Here is a 14169-nt window from a genome sequence, read left to right as displayed (position 1 = left end):
AAATAGTTGGAATGAATTATCATTATCTCATTTGCATTCTCATACAAAGTAGTGTGAACTAGAAATTTAAAAAAATAATTCATTTACAAAATTTAACAAATCAATTGCCAAATGTATTTACTGACCTAAAGAAAGTAACTAAATTATAGCTGCTAGTGCTCCAATTATAATTGATGTTTTTGTTGGACAACCTGTTATTATAAATGATTCTACAGTACGCATAAAGTGTGATAGACCCATTGGTTTCAAAGATAAAAATCTTTGAAAAAAAAGAGATCTAGAAACACAGATAGTCAAATTGAGGATAATCAAAAAAAGTTTACAACTCACGAAGAGTCATTTAACACAGTTAATATTCAATTTTAGAAGAAACTTGGGTATCTAGAATTTATGAAAATAATGAGATCTCAATAAATTATGTTATGAATGAAATATAATGGGATTGAAATGAAGTCAATATTGATAATATTTTTGCATATAATGTAGTATTTGATGTAATCATGTTATTAAGGATCATGAATCAAAGTGCAGTAAGGAATATAAACAAAGAGAGGATGTGCATATAGCAACTAGCAAACACCTCTGCCCCTCAAAAACATCATGTACAAAGAAGCTCAGATGCTGGTGCTGTCAATGAAACGAGTGTTGCGATGGCTGGGGATGTGAGCAAAACTAACCACGATGTAACTGTCGTGTATGTATAATAAAGTATATAGCAACTAGCAATTTAACACCGCCAAGTTCTATGCAGCATATGATTTTATGCTTTAACATAAAGGCAGCCAAAAGAACCTGCCTTAAAGTGTCAACAATCCTTACAAACGTTTCTTTAAAGGAATATCCTAAACATAACCTATATAAAGCACCTCTCCCTCAACCCATTTTTCCACACCTCCCCTCCTTTCTTTCTTGCTCGTATCCATTACCCAATTCTCTGCCATGGTCTTCACCAAGACATTTGCCTTTCTCTGCTCCGTCTGCTTATGCTCGTCCCTGATTTTGGGCCGTGATTTTTCCATCGTGGGCTACTCCTCCCAGGACTTGAAGTCCATGGATAAGCTGATTGAGCTGTTCGAATCATGGATGGCAAAACACGGCAAGATTTATGAAAGCATCGAGGAAAAGTTTCGTAGATTCGATATTTTCAAGGATAACTTGAAGCATATTGATGAGAGAAACAAGATGGTGAGTAACTACTGGCTGGGGCTGAATGAATTCGCTGATTTGAGCCACCAAGAGTTCAAGGCCAAGTACCTTGGGCTCAAGCCCGAGTTTTCTACAAGAAAAGAGTCCACTGAAGATTTCACTTGCAGAGATGTTGTTGATTTGCCCAAATCGGTGGATTGGAGGAAGAAAGGCGCCGTCACCCACGTCAAGAATCAAGGCTCATGTGGTAATTAAATATTTGGTTGGTTGATTGATTGAAGGCCTGCATCATAGTCACACGCACATATTTGCATTTCTTAGTTTAGTAGCACTGCATGCTCATGCTTGCAGGTAGTTGTTGGGCATTCTCAACTGTTGCGGCCGTGGAGGGAATAAATCAGATTGTGACGGGGAATTTGACATCTCTGTCAGAGCAGCAATTGATTGATTGCGACAGGACTTATAACAATGGGTGCAATGGGGGGCTCATGGATTATGCATTCTCCTTTATAGCCGCTAACGGGGGAATCCATAAGGAGGAAGACTATCCTTACAAAATGGAGGAAGGCACCTGCGAAATGACCAAGGTAATCAAATTCATTGGTTTTAAGATCAAGAATATTCTCCACCAACATCATATTCTTTTGCTTCCACAGGGTGAATCCCGAGTCGTCACTATTAGCGGTTACCGTGACGTGCCCCAGAACAACGAACGGAGCTTATTGAAAGCACTTGCAAACCAACCCCTCAGTGTGGCCATAGAGGCTTCCGGTAGGGATTTCCAATTTTACGGCGGGGTACGTAATGCAATAGCTTAGCCACAGTTTTGTTCCATCCCTTTCATTATTTGTCTTCAGTCTGACGGCGTAGCAATTTAGGGAGTTTTCGATGGGCACTGCGGAAGTGAACTGGATCACGGGGTGGCAGCTGTTGGCTATGGGACATCAAAAGGGCTGGATTATATCATTGTCAAGAACTCGTGGGGGCCCAAGTGGGGAGAGAAGGGGTACATCCGTATGAGGCGAAACACAGGCAAGCCCGAGGGCCTCTGTGGAATTAACGTGATGGCTTCTTATCCCACCAAGACTAACTCCACTCACATCCAGTGTTGATGCTTTTCTTTCTACCAACGTAACCGTTTCTTATTATCTTATGTATTCTAATAAGCATGACAACCATTGCTCTTCTAAAAAGAACTATATTCAAACACACAAATGGGAAGCAGCGTGTATCACAGAAAATGGTGAAGCTCTATATAATGATAACTTTCGTAGCCCTCCCAACAGAACTCCAAACCTTCTGAAAAGGCCTGAGTGCACATTTCTTCCCCTCCCTTTAGTTCCCAATTGTCCACCACGTTCTCCCAAATGGGGCGTGCTAAATTCATTGATTCTACAGCAAGGTAGTTTCCACCGGGGCATAACGGATATCATTCAACACACGCAAACATCAAAATTACGTTACAACTAATAATACAGGAAAAACGAAATCGCATCCTGAATAATACAAGGAGCATACCATGCCTCAAGTACCAGACTAAACCACTACAAATAGCCTATTAGAAGTTTGATTATACAACCGTACTACATCCCTTCCCGACCTGATACTCACTACTCATAACAAATGTTACATATATGCCTCTCAAACGGTAAAATAAGACGAGGTAAGAGAGACACAAGCATCAACCCCACCACTACTGCATAAATTAGTGAATTAATGAGAAGACATGAATTTTTTTACTTCCACGGCATGCACGAAATGCCTTGTAGTTTACTGCTATTGCAGGCTGTTCCTGTGCTCGGGTTAAGTGGGCTCTCAGGCCCTCCTGACGATTCACTATGAGTGCCCCGCGATGGGGAGCTGCTCTGCCCCACTGGACCACTGACTGGTGCCAACTTTGGGGGGGCAGATAATATTTTCAATTGGTTTGCGGACTTTGGTGCCTTCCCACCATCTGCAATGAAGCTCCCTACAACAACCTGCCATCAATTTCCCAAACTGTAACCCCAAATTGTAATGACATCACATGGAAGGGAATGAACTAGTAACCTCATATTGTCAGAGAACAAATGACAACTGCAGTCTTCCCCAAAACTCCCGAGAAAAAGTGCAGGAATATCAATTCCCTCATGCAAATATATCAAAACACGATGGATGGATAGAGCTAGAGGTAAAATATATATATATATATATATATAACACCAGAAATCAATTCACTATGCAAATTCAAAGAAGTATGTACCTGCACAGGCGAAGCAGCTGTCAAAAGTCCAGCAACTCCGCCACCTAAAACACGGCCATCTGGTCCAGACAAGGATACACTTAATCCACCAGTTCTACTCCGCTGACTACCATATTCAGATAGAAGAAAAGAACCAGATAGTGATAGGATCTCAAACCGTCCCTGCAAAACAAAAACATCCCGACAGAGTTTGATTACATAATAAGACTAAATACATTTGGCCGCTAATAGCGTGTACAACCTTATTAATCCAATACGAGCACAGTTTCTCACTCTTAATATTAAATGAATGTTGCAAATACAATAAAATAATGATATGGGCCCTCCAAACCTGGGTCATAATTTAGTTACCCAGAAGCATAGTGGAAAACATTTTTCTAGAACCACAATATCTAGTACTATTAATTAGAGCCGGTAATTCGGGCGGGTCGGGCTTATTCGAGTCAAGCTCAATTCGGGCCGGGCTTATTTGGATCAGGCTTAAAGAATCCTACTCTTTCTAAAAAGCCCATATAATCAAGCCCGACCCTAACACCTTCGGGCTTGGGCTTATTCGAGCCGGCCCGAATACCCGAAACTTTTTTTAAAATATTTTAGTTTTAATCAATTTTAATTTTTAAATAATCTTATTAAGCATAACATATTATTTTAACTTGAAAGGAATAAAAAAATAATAACTTATTAACTTTGTAGTTAAGTATTTAAGTAGTTCTGTTACTGTTTTGTTGTATTATGTGCAATTCATTCATGAATGTTTCCTTTGCTTGTAAATTAATGTCTTATTTATTTAAATATTGCCCTTATCATGGTTATATAAAAATATTTATATATTTTAATTGAATCATATTATTTTAATTATGATCAAGTTAATCTCAATTCAACTACGATTAGACCACTAATTTAAAATTATTGTCCTGATTAGTTCAAAGTTTTTAATAACTATTGGATAAACTTTACTTTTCATTTTTAAGAATATAAGAAAAATAGTCATCATTATATTATATAAAACAAAATTATTTAATTATGGGTAAAATACTATTTTTTGAATTTTTTTCTTTAACCTTTTATATTGTTCAAGTCCTATATACAAAGGATATTTACTTTAGTTCATTCTTAATTATTAACTAAGTATGGTGTGAATGATAATCAAATAATTATCTAAAAATATTATTTTATTTATTATATTTGTTTATTAGTAGAGCCGGGAATTCTTACATGTTTAAATTTTATTTTTAAAATTATTTTTAATTTCAAATTAATTATCTTATTTTATAAAAAATATAAAATATAATTTTTTGGACAAGAAAATGGAGTATATGACTCAATTTTTTTCAAAAAAAAAATTAAGCCTTAAAATATAAAAATTAATATTAAAATATATTTTAATTATTATTTTGAGATATTTTATTTGATTAAAAATAATAAAAATGGGAAAATATAAATATTTTTATTTTTTTAAAAATACCTATAGTAATACACTCAAATATATGGTATTTTAAAATAAAATGATATAAAACTTAAAAAATAATTAATATTTATTATATTATATATTTTTTTAAAAATTTATTTTTTTTTCTATTCGGGTATTCGGGCTAAGCCCGAACCCGATCGGGTTTGGCCTGAATTTTCTCAGGCCTATTCGGGCAGGCCCGAGCAATAAAAAATATTTTTTTTGGGCTTGGGCCTAAATTTTTCGAGCGAGTTTGGGCTGGCCCATCGGATTTGGCCCAAATTACTGGCTCTACTATTAATTAATCTAAATTCAAGTCCCATCGGGTCCCAAATGGCAAAAAACAATCCTGATGTGATTTTTTTCATTCACAATACGTGAACTTGAAACTTAGCTTAAGGAACATCACGTCTTCACTCAACCTAACTGACATTAGTAGAAACTAAATTTACTTCCTAATAATAAGCAAGGACTAAAATAAAAGACATGGACTAACATATGTAAATAAACAGTTAAAAAAAAAAAAAGAATCAATGGGACTAATGGAAAGTGGACAACTAGATTTCGGATTGAAGATCAGTTTATGGGAAGACGGATGAAAAAGTTGCAAGAACATTTACGAACCTCATAAGTCACAGTTCCGCCAGATGTCGCAGCTTGACGAAGTGTCACATTGGATATGGCTCCGTTTGCTGAGAGGATGCAAACAGCCCTTGGACCATGCTGAGAAAAGGACATGATTTTTGATGACACGTCCTGTATATCAAAATATAAAAGCCATTAGTCTTAAAAGAAACTATGCAATATAGTTGCAAATTATTAGAAATTAACTACTGCACCCCATATTTTCCAAAAAAAGAAAAGGAAGAAAAGCATACTAGACAGATGGTAAGAGTAACATCTCAAATTAACACAAATGTAATGGAATAATAAACGAGGGATAATGAAGAAGTCACTTGGTTCAATTACTCTAGTTTCTGGGAAGTTGACTTCCTTTGCTCGGTTGATTTAGTACTTCCCAGAAAGATGAGAAGATTTTCTAAATAAATATATTATTGTTTAATCTTTAATGTGACAGACAAAAAGCCTTTGTCCGTTGAGCAAAATCCCTCCCTTACCTCCCTCCAACCAAGCAACCCCAAAGCTTTTATGTCCAAGAAATTCTCACCGTCTGAATCATCCATGGTTTTAGTGAGTCCCAGGCATCCTCAGCACTCAAAAATGCTGCACATCTCGCTGAAAGTATTGAGCTAGTTGAAAGTTGGCTGGGAAAATGAGATAGGTGAGATTATAGCAGTTCAAACTCTATGATGAAGGAGAAAGGCGAACTTCAGAAAAGCTTTCCGGATACTCATTGCTCAACTAGATTATGATGATTTAAGTGCTAAGATTGAATTATCAAACCAGATGTTGGCACTTTTGAAGAATACTGCTATACTAATGGGCTAAACCAAAAATGATAAGGCATAAAAAACGTGATTTCTATTGAGAACAGGCTTGAGGAAGAACCAGTGCCATATGCTGAAGAACTGGATGCATATAAAATCACATTCAAAAACAAGAATAAGATGGTGGAAGCCATAAAGCAGCAGCCAAACACCCTCAAAACATAAAAAGATAGAAGGTGAGAAAGTTGGCAGAGGAGAGATGATCATGGAGATCAGGGGAATTTATTCCCTTGTCTCCTGTAAATAAGAGTAATAATAGGATTATACCTCTACCTTGGAGAACATACAACAATTATCCCTATACTTTTAGTGTTTTTTGATATTGGTCCCTATACTTTTTTCTGTTGCCCCAAGTCTCTTAAGTTCTATATATCTGCAATATTAATCCCTATATTTTTAAATATAACCATTAGGACTTAACAATGGCTAATTTATACATAAATATTGTTACTTCTTGTGCTGCCTTGTTAAAATTATGTTGAATTGTATAAAAAATAAGCAGTAAGCAAGAAAAAAAAAGCAGGAAATTAAGTCACAATCGTAAAACGTGCAATGGATGAAGTTTCAGGAGAAAAAAAAAAGACATGACTGGCAGGATGGAAAGGCAGGTTAGGTTAGTGGTCATTTTATTCATATAATGTCCAACTCATTGTAATTTTACCAACTCAACAATATAATTAACAGATTTATACACACATAAATAGATTTAACTCCATGACAATAAGGACTAAAGTTGCAAACTGATGAAACTTGAGAGTTGAAGCAATGAAAAAGGTATAAGAACTAACACTAAAATATGCTAAAAGAACTAACAGTTGTATTTTCCATTCTATCTTTAGTTATCAGATTTTTATCTCTAATTTTAAAAGACCAGAATTGTATCCCTCTGCTGTTCCAGCGTTACCCTCTTTACCTCTGTCCAAAAAAACAAAAGGGAAGGAATTTTTCTGTGTCATTTCAGCTCTCACAGATGAAATCCTATTTCCTCAAACTTTAGTTTTCCATTTCAGTAGAAATATCCGAGTTTGTCTTCAACAGAGGAGAAAATCACTGTACAACCCCAGGTGATGCTTAAGAGCTGCATATGCTGATAGAGGATAGAGGATGATCCAACTAGAGACAGGTTTCAGACTTCAGCGAGAAATACATGTGCTGTGCTCATTGGAATCATGAATGATTCAGACGGTCAGGATTTATGGGAAATAACAGCTTATTTTCCCATATTTATGTGGGAAAAATTGGGTGCCAAAAATTTTAGGTCAGCATATGAATGTGAACAACCAATACTTGCATAGTTACACTCAGCGTGATTAATAACTTTTCTACCCCTTTTATTATGCTCTATCCGTGCAAGAAAACTTTCTAGATGTATGATATATCTTCCAGTTCTCAATTTCCCATTAAGTTTCAGAGCTGAAAATTTTGATAAAATGATTATCCCTGTTTAGCTTTTAAGGAATATTTGAAAAAGTTGCACATCTTAAAAGATGGTCCCCCATCCCCTAAAGAAACAAAAACAAAAACAAAATAATAATAATAAAACAAACCCCCTCGGAGGCTCAAGCTCAAATAACAATAAGCCTTATTCCATTAGGTGAGGTCGGCTGTATGGATTACATGATGTCGTTATACTCTATTATAAACCAAACTCATAGGAATATTATTCACCAAGAGATTTTATTCAACAACTTACATAAATGTTCTCTTTATTCTTCCTCCACCTCTCTTTATAGGGTTTAAAGTTATCCATTTCACTCTCTTCACCAATGCCTCTCATGGCCTTCTCTGTACATGTCCAAACCTTCACAAACGATTTTCTAGTATTTTTCCTTCAATAGATGCCACATTCACTTTTTCTCATATATGCTCGTTTCATATTTATCTTTCTGTGTATAGTCACACATCCATCTCAATATTCTCATCTCTACTACTCCAACTGCATGCTCATGTTCCCATTTAAAACCCAAAATTCATTACCATATAATATAGATGATCTTAAAGTAGTTCTATAAAACTTTTTTTTAAGTCTATTAGGTACCTTTCGATCACAAATAACTCATTCAACATTTCTCCATTTAAACCATCCAATTTATATCCTATGTGCAATATCCGCATCATTTTGAATAATTGCTTCCAAATATATAAACTTTTCTACTTGAGGTATGATCTAATTTCTCAATCTCACTTCCAAAATACTACTAACTACCCTCTTATCAAAATTGCAATGCAAATATTCCGTCTCGCTCTTGCTTAGGTGGTCATCCTTCAACTCCAAGGTTTTTGTCCATAACTCAAGTTTGAAGTTAATATCTTTTTTTTTACTCTGTAATAAGAATTATATCATTCTCAAAAAGCATAATATACAATAAGGCTTAGGCTCAAACAACATTTACATAAATAAAACTGGTAAAATATTAATTGAACAAAAAATTAAAGGAACCCATGAATGAAAGAATCAGAGAAAAACAAGTTTGTAGATGTAAACAAGTTTGAATAATGTTGTTTACATCTACAAACTTCCAGCATTGCACATTCGCCCCAAGATATTCATCTAAAAAGTTTGGTTAATTTTTAAAAAAGGACAAATATATGATGAATTACCAAAAAAAAAAGGAGCAATACCAGAAAGGTATGAATCAAATAATAACTTGTAGAAAATGGTATAGAACATAAAGTTAATTTTAAGAAATCAAACAACAATTTCCAATGAAATCGTTCAGTGAATGCATCTAAAAATTCTATGTGATTAGCAAATACCTCTCCAGCTTTCACAGTAATAACGTGTGGTGTAAATCCAAGTCCAGCTGATCCTGGAGAAAAACCTTCCTTGTGAAAATCACCATCCAATAGAATATTACAGCAGTAGCGGCTACATGAACTTTGATAAAACTAAAAACTCCAATGGACCCACTCCTTTTCAGAAATTTAAAAAATAAAAAAACATACTTCAGCATATATCAGACCACATGCCCAAGTTTCAAAGTAAGAGTCTGTGATTACCATTGAAACATTAACATGAAAATTTTAGAACTGTGTTCAATTGCCACATATCATCCAGATATACTTGTGCAAGTTCCATCAGACCTATTGGTTATTGACTACATAATGGAATTTACTCAATGATAAGCATACGGTTTAGACCACAACTGAAATTAGAAGACGGTTATTTCAGGGCTTACGATGCCAAAATACACAGGCTTTAGGAAAGGTAAAATAGATAGCATTAAGCTTTTGAATTTTCTCTTTGATGCCCTTGACTATGGCACCATGTAATGTAAGTGATCGTGAAAAGGGTATGAAATCATGAAAATAGCTCGATGCTGCCATCATTCAATAATTCAAGACAATAGTTAATCAAAACGAAGAAGAAACTGCATATAAGCCCAAAAAAATCTGAACATTGCATGCAAGCGGGAACAAGATAGGCATTCTAAAATTTATTAATCGATTTCTAGCATACAAATATAGTCCAAGCTTTTTTAATCTACAAAGTCTACAGCAGATGTAATGTACCTTGTATTCCTAATTAAAAAACGAGGAAAAGCATAGTGTATCCTGTCGAAAAACCGCTATACGAAAGATCCAAACGGCACCGGAAGTCAAAATGTTATAAAACTGACCGGTCATCAGGTTAAGCCAGAGAACAAGCAAAAACTGCTTAAAAATTACAACCCAACCAACGAGACAGTTGAATATAGAAGAAAAGAAATAAAATCCTACATTAATATAATGCACGTTCATAATAAGCAAAAAAGAAAATTAGTTACCAAGAACCTCCGACTGTTGCTTCTTACTGGAACCGGGGGGTCTGCCTCTGACTTTCTTCAAGGACGTGGAAGTGGGTGACGCAGGTCCTCCGCTGGACTGGTTCACGGAAACCGCGAGAGGTTTGGGCTCCGAGACCAATGCCATGGCGCCATCTGGCCCGTATTTCCTCGGCCTCCCTCTCTTCCTCTTCAGCGGCTCACTGACCATGTTGACGTTGATTCCTGATGTTCCGCCCCCCTGCCCGGCATCGGTGCCGTTAATAATAGTGCCAGTGACAGCGGTTGAGGAGTGGTAGGTTGGTGGGGTAATAGCAGCAAGATGCTTGTACTCGGTCGTGCCATCAGCACCGTAGGCCATGCTTATGTTTTGCAAGACTGGTTGTGATGGTGCCGGACTATTCTGATGCCTCACGTTTAAGGACTCCACACTGGCCATCACTCCTGTCTCTGATCCCGACATTTTTTTCTGCTACTGCAATTCCATAACATCAGCCATCGCTGCATTCCACACAGGACCCTTTCATTCCCAAACCCTAATCCTCGCGAAGACAGCACTTAGCATTCAACACCGATTACTTAAACACCAGCTAGTTTCGGAAATTAAACTTTGAAACCATCTATAGACCCACAGCATAGAGGTTGTATTTTCCAGACTCGAACAAAATCAAGAAAACTCATGTTAAAAGAAAAAACAAACATATTTCATATTAAAAAATTATTTTTTATTTCCCCGGTTAGAGTAAAAAGTAAATGAATAAATAAATCAATAACTGCCACTAACACATGTACCACGGAAGCCCCCAAAATCCTGATAACTTACCGAGGGATAATGCAGTGGGAACAAGCACAGGATAAACTTCTAGGGTTTCAGGGCGAAAACCTAAGAAAGAAGCATCAGAACTTTTTCTAAGAAAAACGTGAGAAATAGGCACTGCTATTATCACCGCTATTATTGTTAATGAACAGTGAGCACAATGAGATAAAATTAAATAATTTCGTGATTTTTAAAAATTTGTAATTTGTAATTTGTAATGTAATGTAATTTGTAATTGGTATTTTCTATATGCAAAATATGTATAAATTTCTAATTTTACTGTTTATTGAAATTAATGATCATAATAAAATAATGTATAAAAATTAAAAACATAATAACAACTTGTTGCAATTAACGAGAGGTAAGATTGAAAACTAAGATTTACTGTTACATCTTTATCCTTGTTTAAAATTTTGCCATATAATTAGGGCTAAAGGGGTAAGGCTGTCAGTTTGTTATTAATAATTAATATTAATAATAGAAAAATAATTTGTTAATTAATAAAGTATTTTTTGGATACATCGAAAAGCGTTCTTATAATTTTACCTGAAGTTAGGAACCGTTTATTTATGCATCCTTTATGGAAAGATCACTTGATTTTTTTAAAAAAATCTATTTTTATTGAGGTTAATGAGTATCTTAAACTTTAAACTATTGTGCAAATAATATTTTGAACTCCAAACTCTTTAAATGTGTAAAAAAAATTTTAATTTTTAAATTATGAGCTTCTAAAACATCACCGTTAAGTTAGAAAAAAATAGTTGTTACTTTTGAAATTTTAAAGCTCAGTCGCAAGCTCTTGTGACACTCACCCTGACCTTTAAAAATAACGGCTGTTTTCTTTAATTTAATAGTGGGATTTTGCTTAGAATTTAAAAGTTGGTGAGAATTTTTACACATTTTAAAAGTTTAAAATTTAAAATAATATTTACTTAATAGTTTAGGGTTTAGAATATTCATTAATTTTTTTTATTATATGAAATTTTATAATGTTTGTTCAAATTTTTAAAATTGATAAAAAATTGAAAAAAAAATAATTTTCTAATTATTTTGTGAAGTCACTTCAAATAGTTTTTAAAAATAATATACAGCGATATCTTAGAGAAAATATCATAAAAGTATGGATATACACAAAAATATTGTAAAAACTTAAACTAACTAAATGACAAGTTTTTATAAACAGATATCCATGCATCATAAAATTTAAAAATCTATGACAATAACTTTTTATTTTGTAATTGAACATAAAACAATATATACTTTTCCTATAAAAATCTATAAAAAAATAACTCTCTTGTAATAAAATCTTTCAACTATTCATTCTTTAAATGGAAACAAATGAACTCAATAAATTAATTCTCGTAATATTTTTATTGAGTCAATATTGTTTTCTTTGTTAAAGCCCAAGGTAAAGGGAGAGGGACCAGCAGGGTGATGGTCTGCCAAAATTTTAAGTTTTTTAAGTATTATATAAGTATTACATACTCTTAGTTATCAAAATTTATGAAAATTTTGTAATATATGTGTTTTTTTAATTTCTAGGTTTTTTTAATCCTGATGTAACATTCTAAAAATTAAATCTTCAATTAACTAACTTAATCGAGGATAATTAAGTAAATGTATGTGGTTTTAGGTTGGTGGACGGTTAGAGAGAGCTAATGGACCTAATAAATTGTTGGTGTAGCCTTCCAATAGGGTTCAAAGCAATGTTAGGCCACCTAGGCCCGGGTAAAGGAAGAAGAACATGGGTGTTCCTCTTTGTATCATTCGCTGCGGTGCATGTTATGTACGCTACGATACATGGTCCAAAATTTGAAATGGAAGGCGGGTATCGGTTTGTAAAAACAGAAAGAAAGGAGAGGAGGAGTGAGAGAGCAAAGGAGAATTATAACATTTTAATTTTTCACACTTGTTTTTCATAATTCAATAGTTTAATAAGCCATTTAATAACACCAAACCCTTACCATGTAGAATAATATCTACCATGATAATAGATGATAACATTTTCCTTTAAAACTCTACCATGGTAAATGACAGTTTATATAGTACAAAGAACTTTGGAAAAGAAATTTTAAACCTTACCATACTAGCAAAGAGGATACCATGGTAATTTAAGAAGTAGAACCATTTATCATAAAACATACCATGATAGAAAAAAAGTTTTTCTTACAAGTTTCACAATTGGACTACCATGATAGAAATGGATCTACCATGGTAGAAATGATTAACCATAGTAGAATAACTCTACCATGACAATTTAGGAAATATTAATATCAAAGTGTACCTAATAGGATCCCATTGAAAACAAGTGGTGAATTGTTGAATAAAACATTTTGCAAATGAATAAACAGTGAAGTGTGGTCCCAAGGGGGTTAATTTAATCCAAAACTAAATTATAACAAGGTAAGAGAGTCAAAAGTGGTCATTTTAGAAATAATTTTTTGAACAGGGAATTTTTGGGAAAACTAGGCCATATGTTACAAGGTGTGTGTCACACACTACAGCACAAAGAATAAAGAAGGAGTTTCCTTCTTTATGACGTGGGCTTAACCATGACGCATAATATTGTGACAGCATAGTGCATAATTTGTCTTTCTTTTTTTTTCAAAATTCAAACCTATATAACTTTTCACACACAACTTTGATTTAAGTTATTCAAGTATCTACACGAAACTTATTTAACAATCTAGCTAATGGCTTTGGTTTGGTATCAAAACTTCTCTATATGAGGATCTTATTATCAGACAGAACACTATTTTTCTAAACACCAAACACTTCAAAATCGTAACCAAAGCCTCAAATCATAATGTGGAACAATGACTAAAAAATTAGACTAAATCAGATAGTCGAACGATCGATCGGTCAAGCTAACGACTCGGTCAAGCTAAAAAAACTGTCTGAGAAATTAAGTTGAATTGAGTCGCTTTGGATGGGCTGTCGAACAAGGAACTGGATTTGATTTTCAAAAACTGCATAGTTCAAAAAATACCCCTTTGTTTTTCTTTTATTTTTATCAATTTTTTTAATTATTTAATGTTATCTTGTATCATGTGGCTTGTTAAATCATAACAAACTTAAAATTTTTGGTTTTATTTTTAAGTTAAGTAGCAATTTTATATTTATTTCTTATATTTATATTATTATATACATATCTAATTTTTTAATTTAATTATTACTTCACCGATTTGACCATTAGTCCAACCCGATTGGAACACGTGAACCATGTCCAATTATAAAAACATTGGTGTGGAACACTTGACCAACTCAAACATATACCAAATAACAATTTCATATTCTGGACT

General features: G+C 34.0%; 2 protein-coding genes across 3 annotated transcripts; one reads left to right on the top strand and one right to left on the bottom strand.

Moving 5' to 3' along the window:
* The first annotated feature begins 903 nt into the window (after positions 1-903).
* LOC129302512 (cysteine protease XCP2) lies at positions 904-2419 on the top strand. Its single transcript, XM_054941453.1, has 4 exons — positions 904-1393; positions 1498-1733; positions 1803-1943; positions 2025-2419. Exons 1-4 carry the CDS (start codon positions 940-942, stop codon positions 2256-2258), a joined length of 1065 nt encoding a protein of 354 aa, XP_054797428.1. The 5' UTR covers positions 904-939; the 3' UTR covers positions 2259-2419.
* Positions 2420-2591: 172 nt separating this feature from the next.
* Positions 2592-10962, bottom strand: LOC129302513 (AT-hook motif nuclear-localized protein 10). Of its 2 annotated transcripts, XM_054941455.1 has the most exons (6): positions 10874-10962; positions 10054-10586; positions 9044-9096; positions 5463-5594; positions 3389-3550; positions 2592-3125 (listed from the first exon to the last, which is right to left on the bottom strand). In XM_054941455.1, exons 2-6 carry the CDS (start codon positions 10511-10513, stop codon positions 2883-2885), a joined length of 1050 nt encoding a protein of 349 aa, XP_054797430.1. In that variant the 5' UTR covers positions 10514-10586; positions 10874-10962; the 3' UTR covers positions 2592-2882. The 2 variants fall into 2 exon arrangements, with proteins under 2 accessions (XP_054797430.1, XP_054797429.1); XM_054941454.1 differs by lacking the exon at positions 10874-10962 and having other exon boundaries at positions 10054-10806.
* Positions 10963-14169: the final 3207 nt, after the last annotated feature.

The sequence above is a fragment of the Prosopis cineraria genome, unplaced genomic scaffold (assembly GCF_029017545.1).
Source record: "Prosopis cineraria cultivar Desert tree isolate PC_DT_omini unplaced genomic scaffold, ASM2901754v1 PC2, whole genome shotgun sequence".
NCBI lineage: Eukaryota > Viridiplantae > Streptophyta > Magnoliopsida > Fabales > Fabaceae > Prosopis > Prosopis cineraria.
This window is presented reverse-complemented; position numbering and strand designations above follow the sequence as displayed.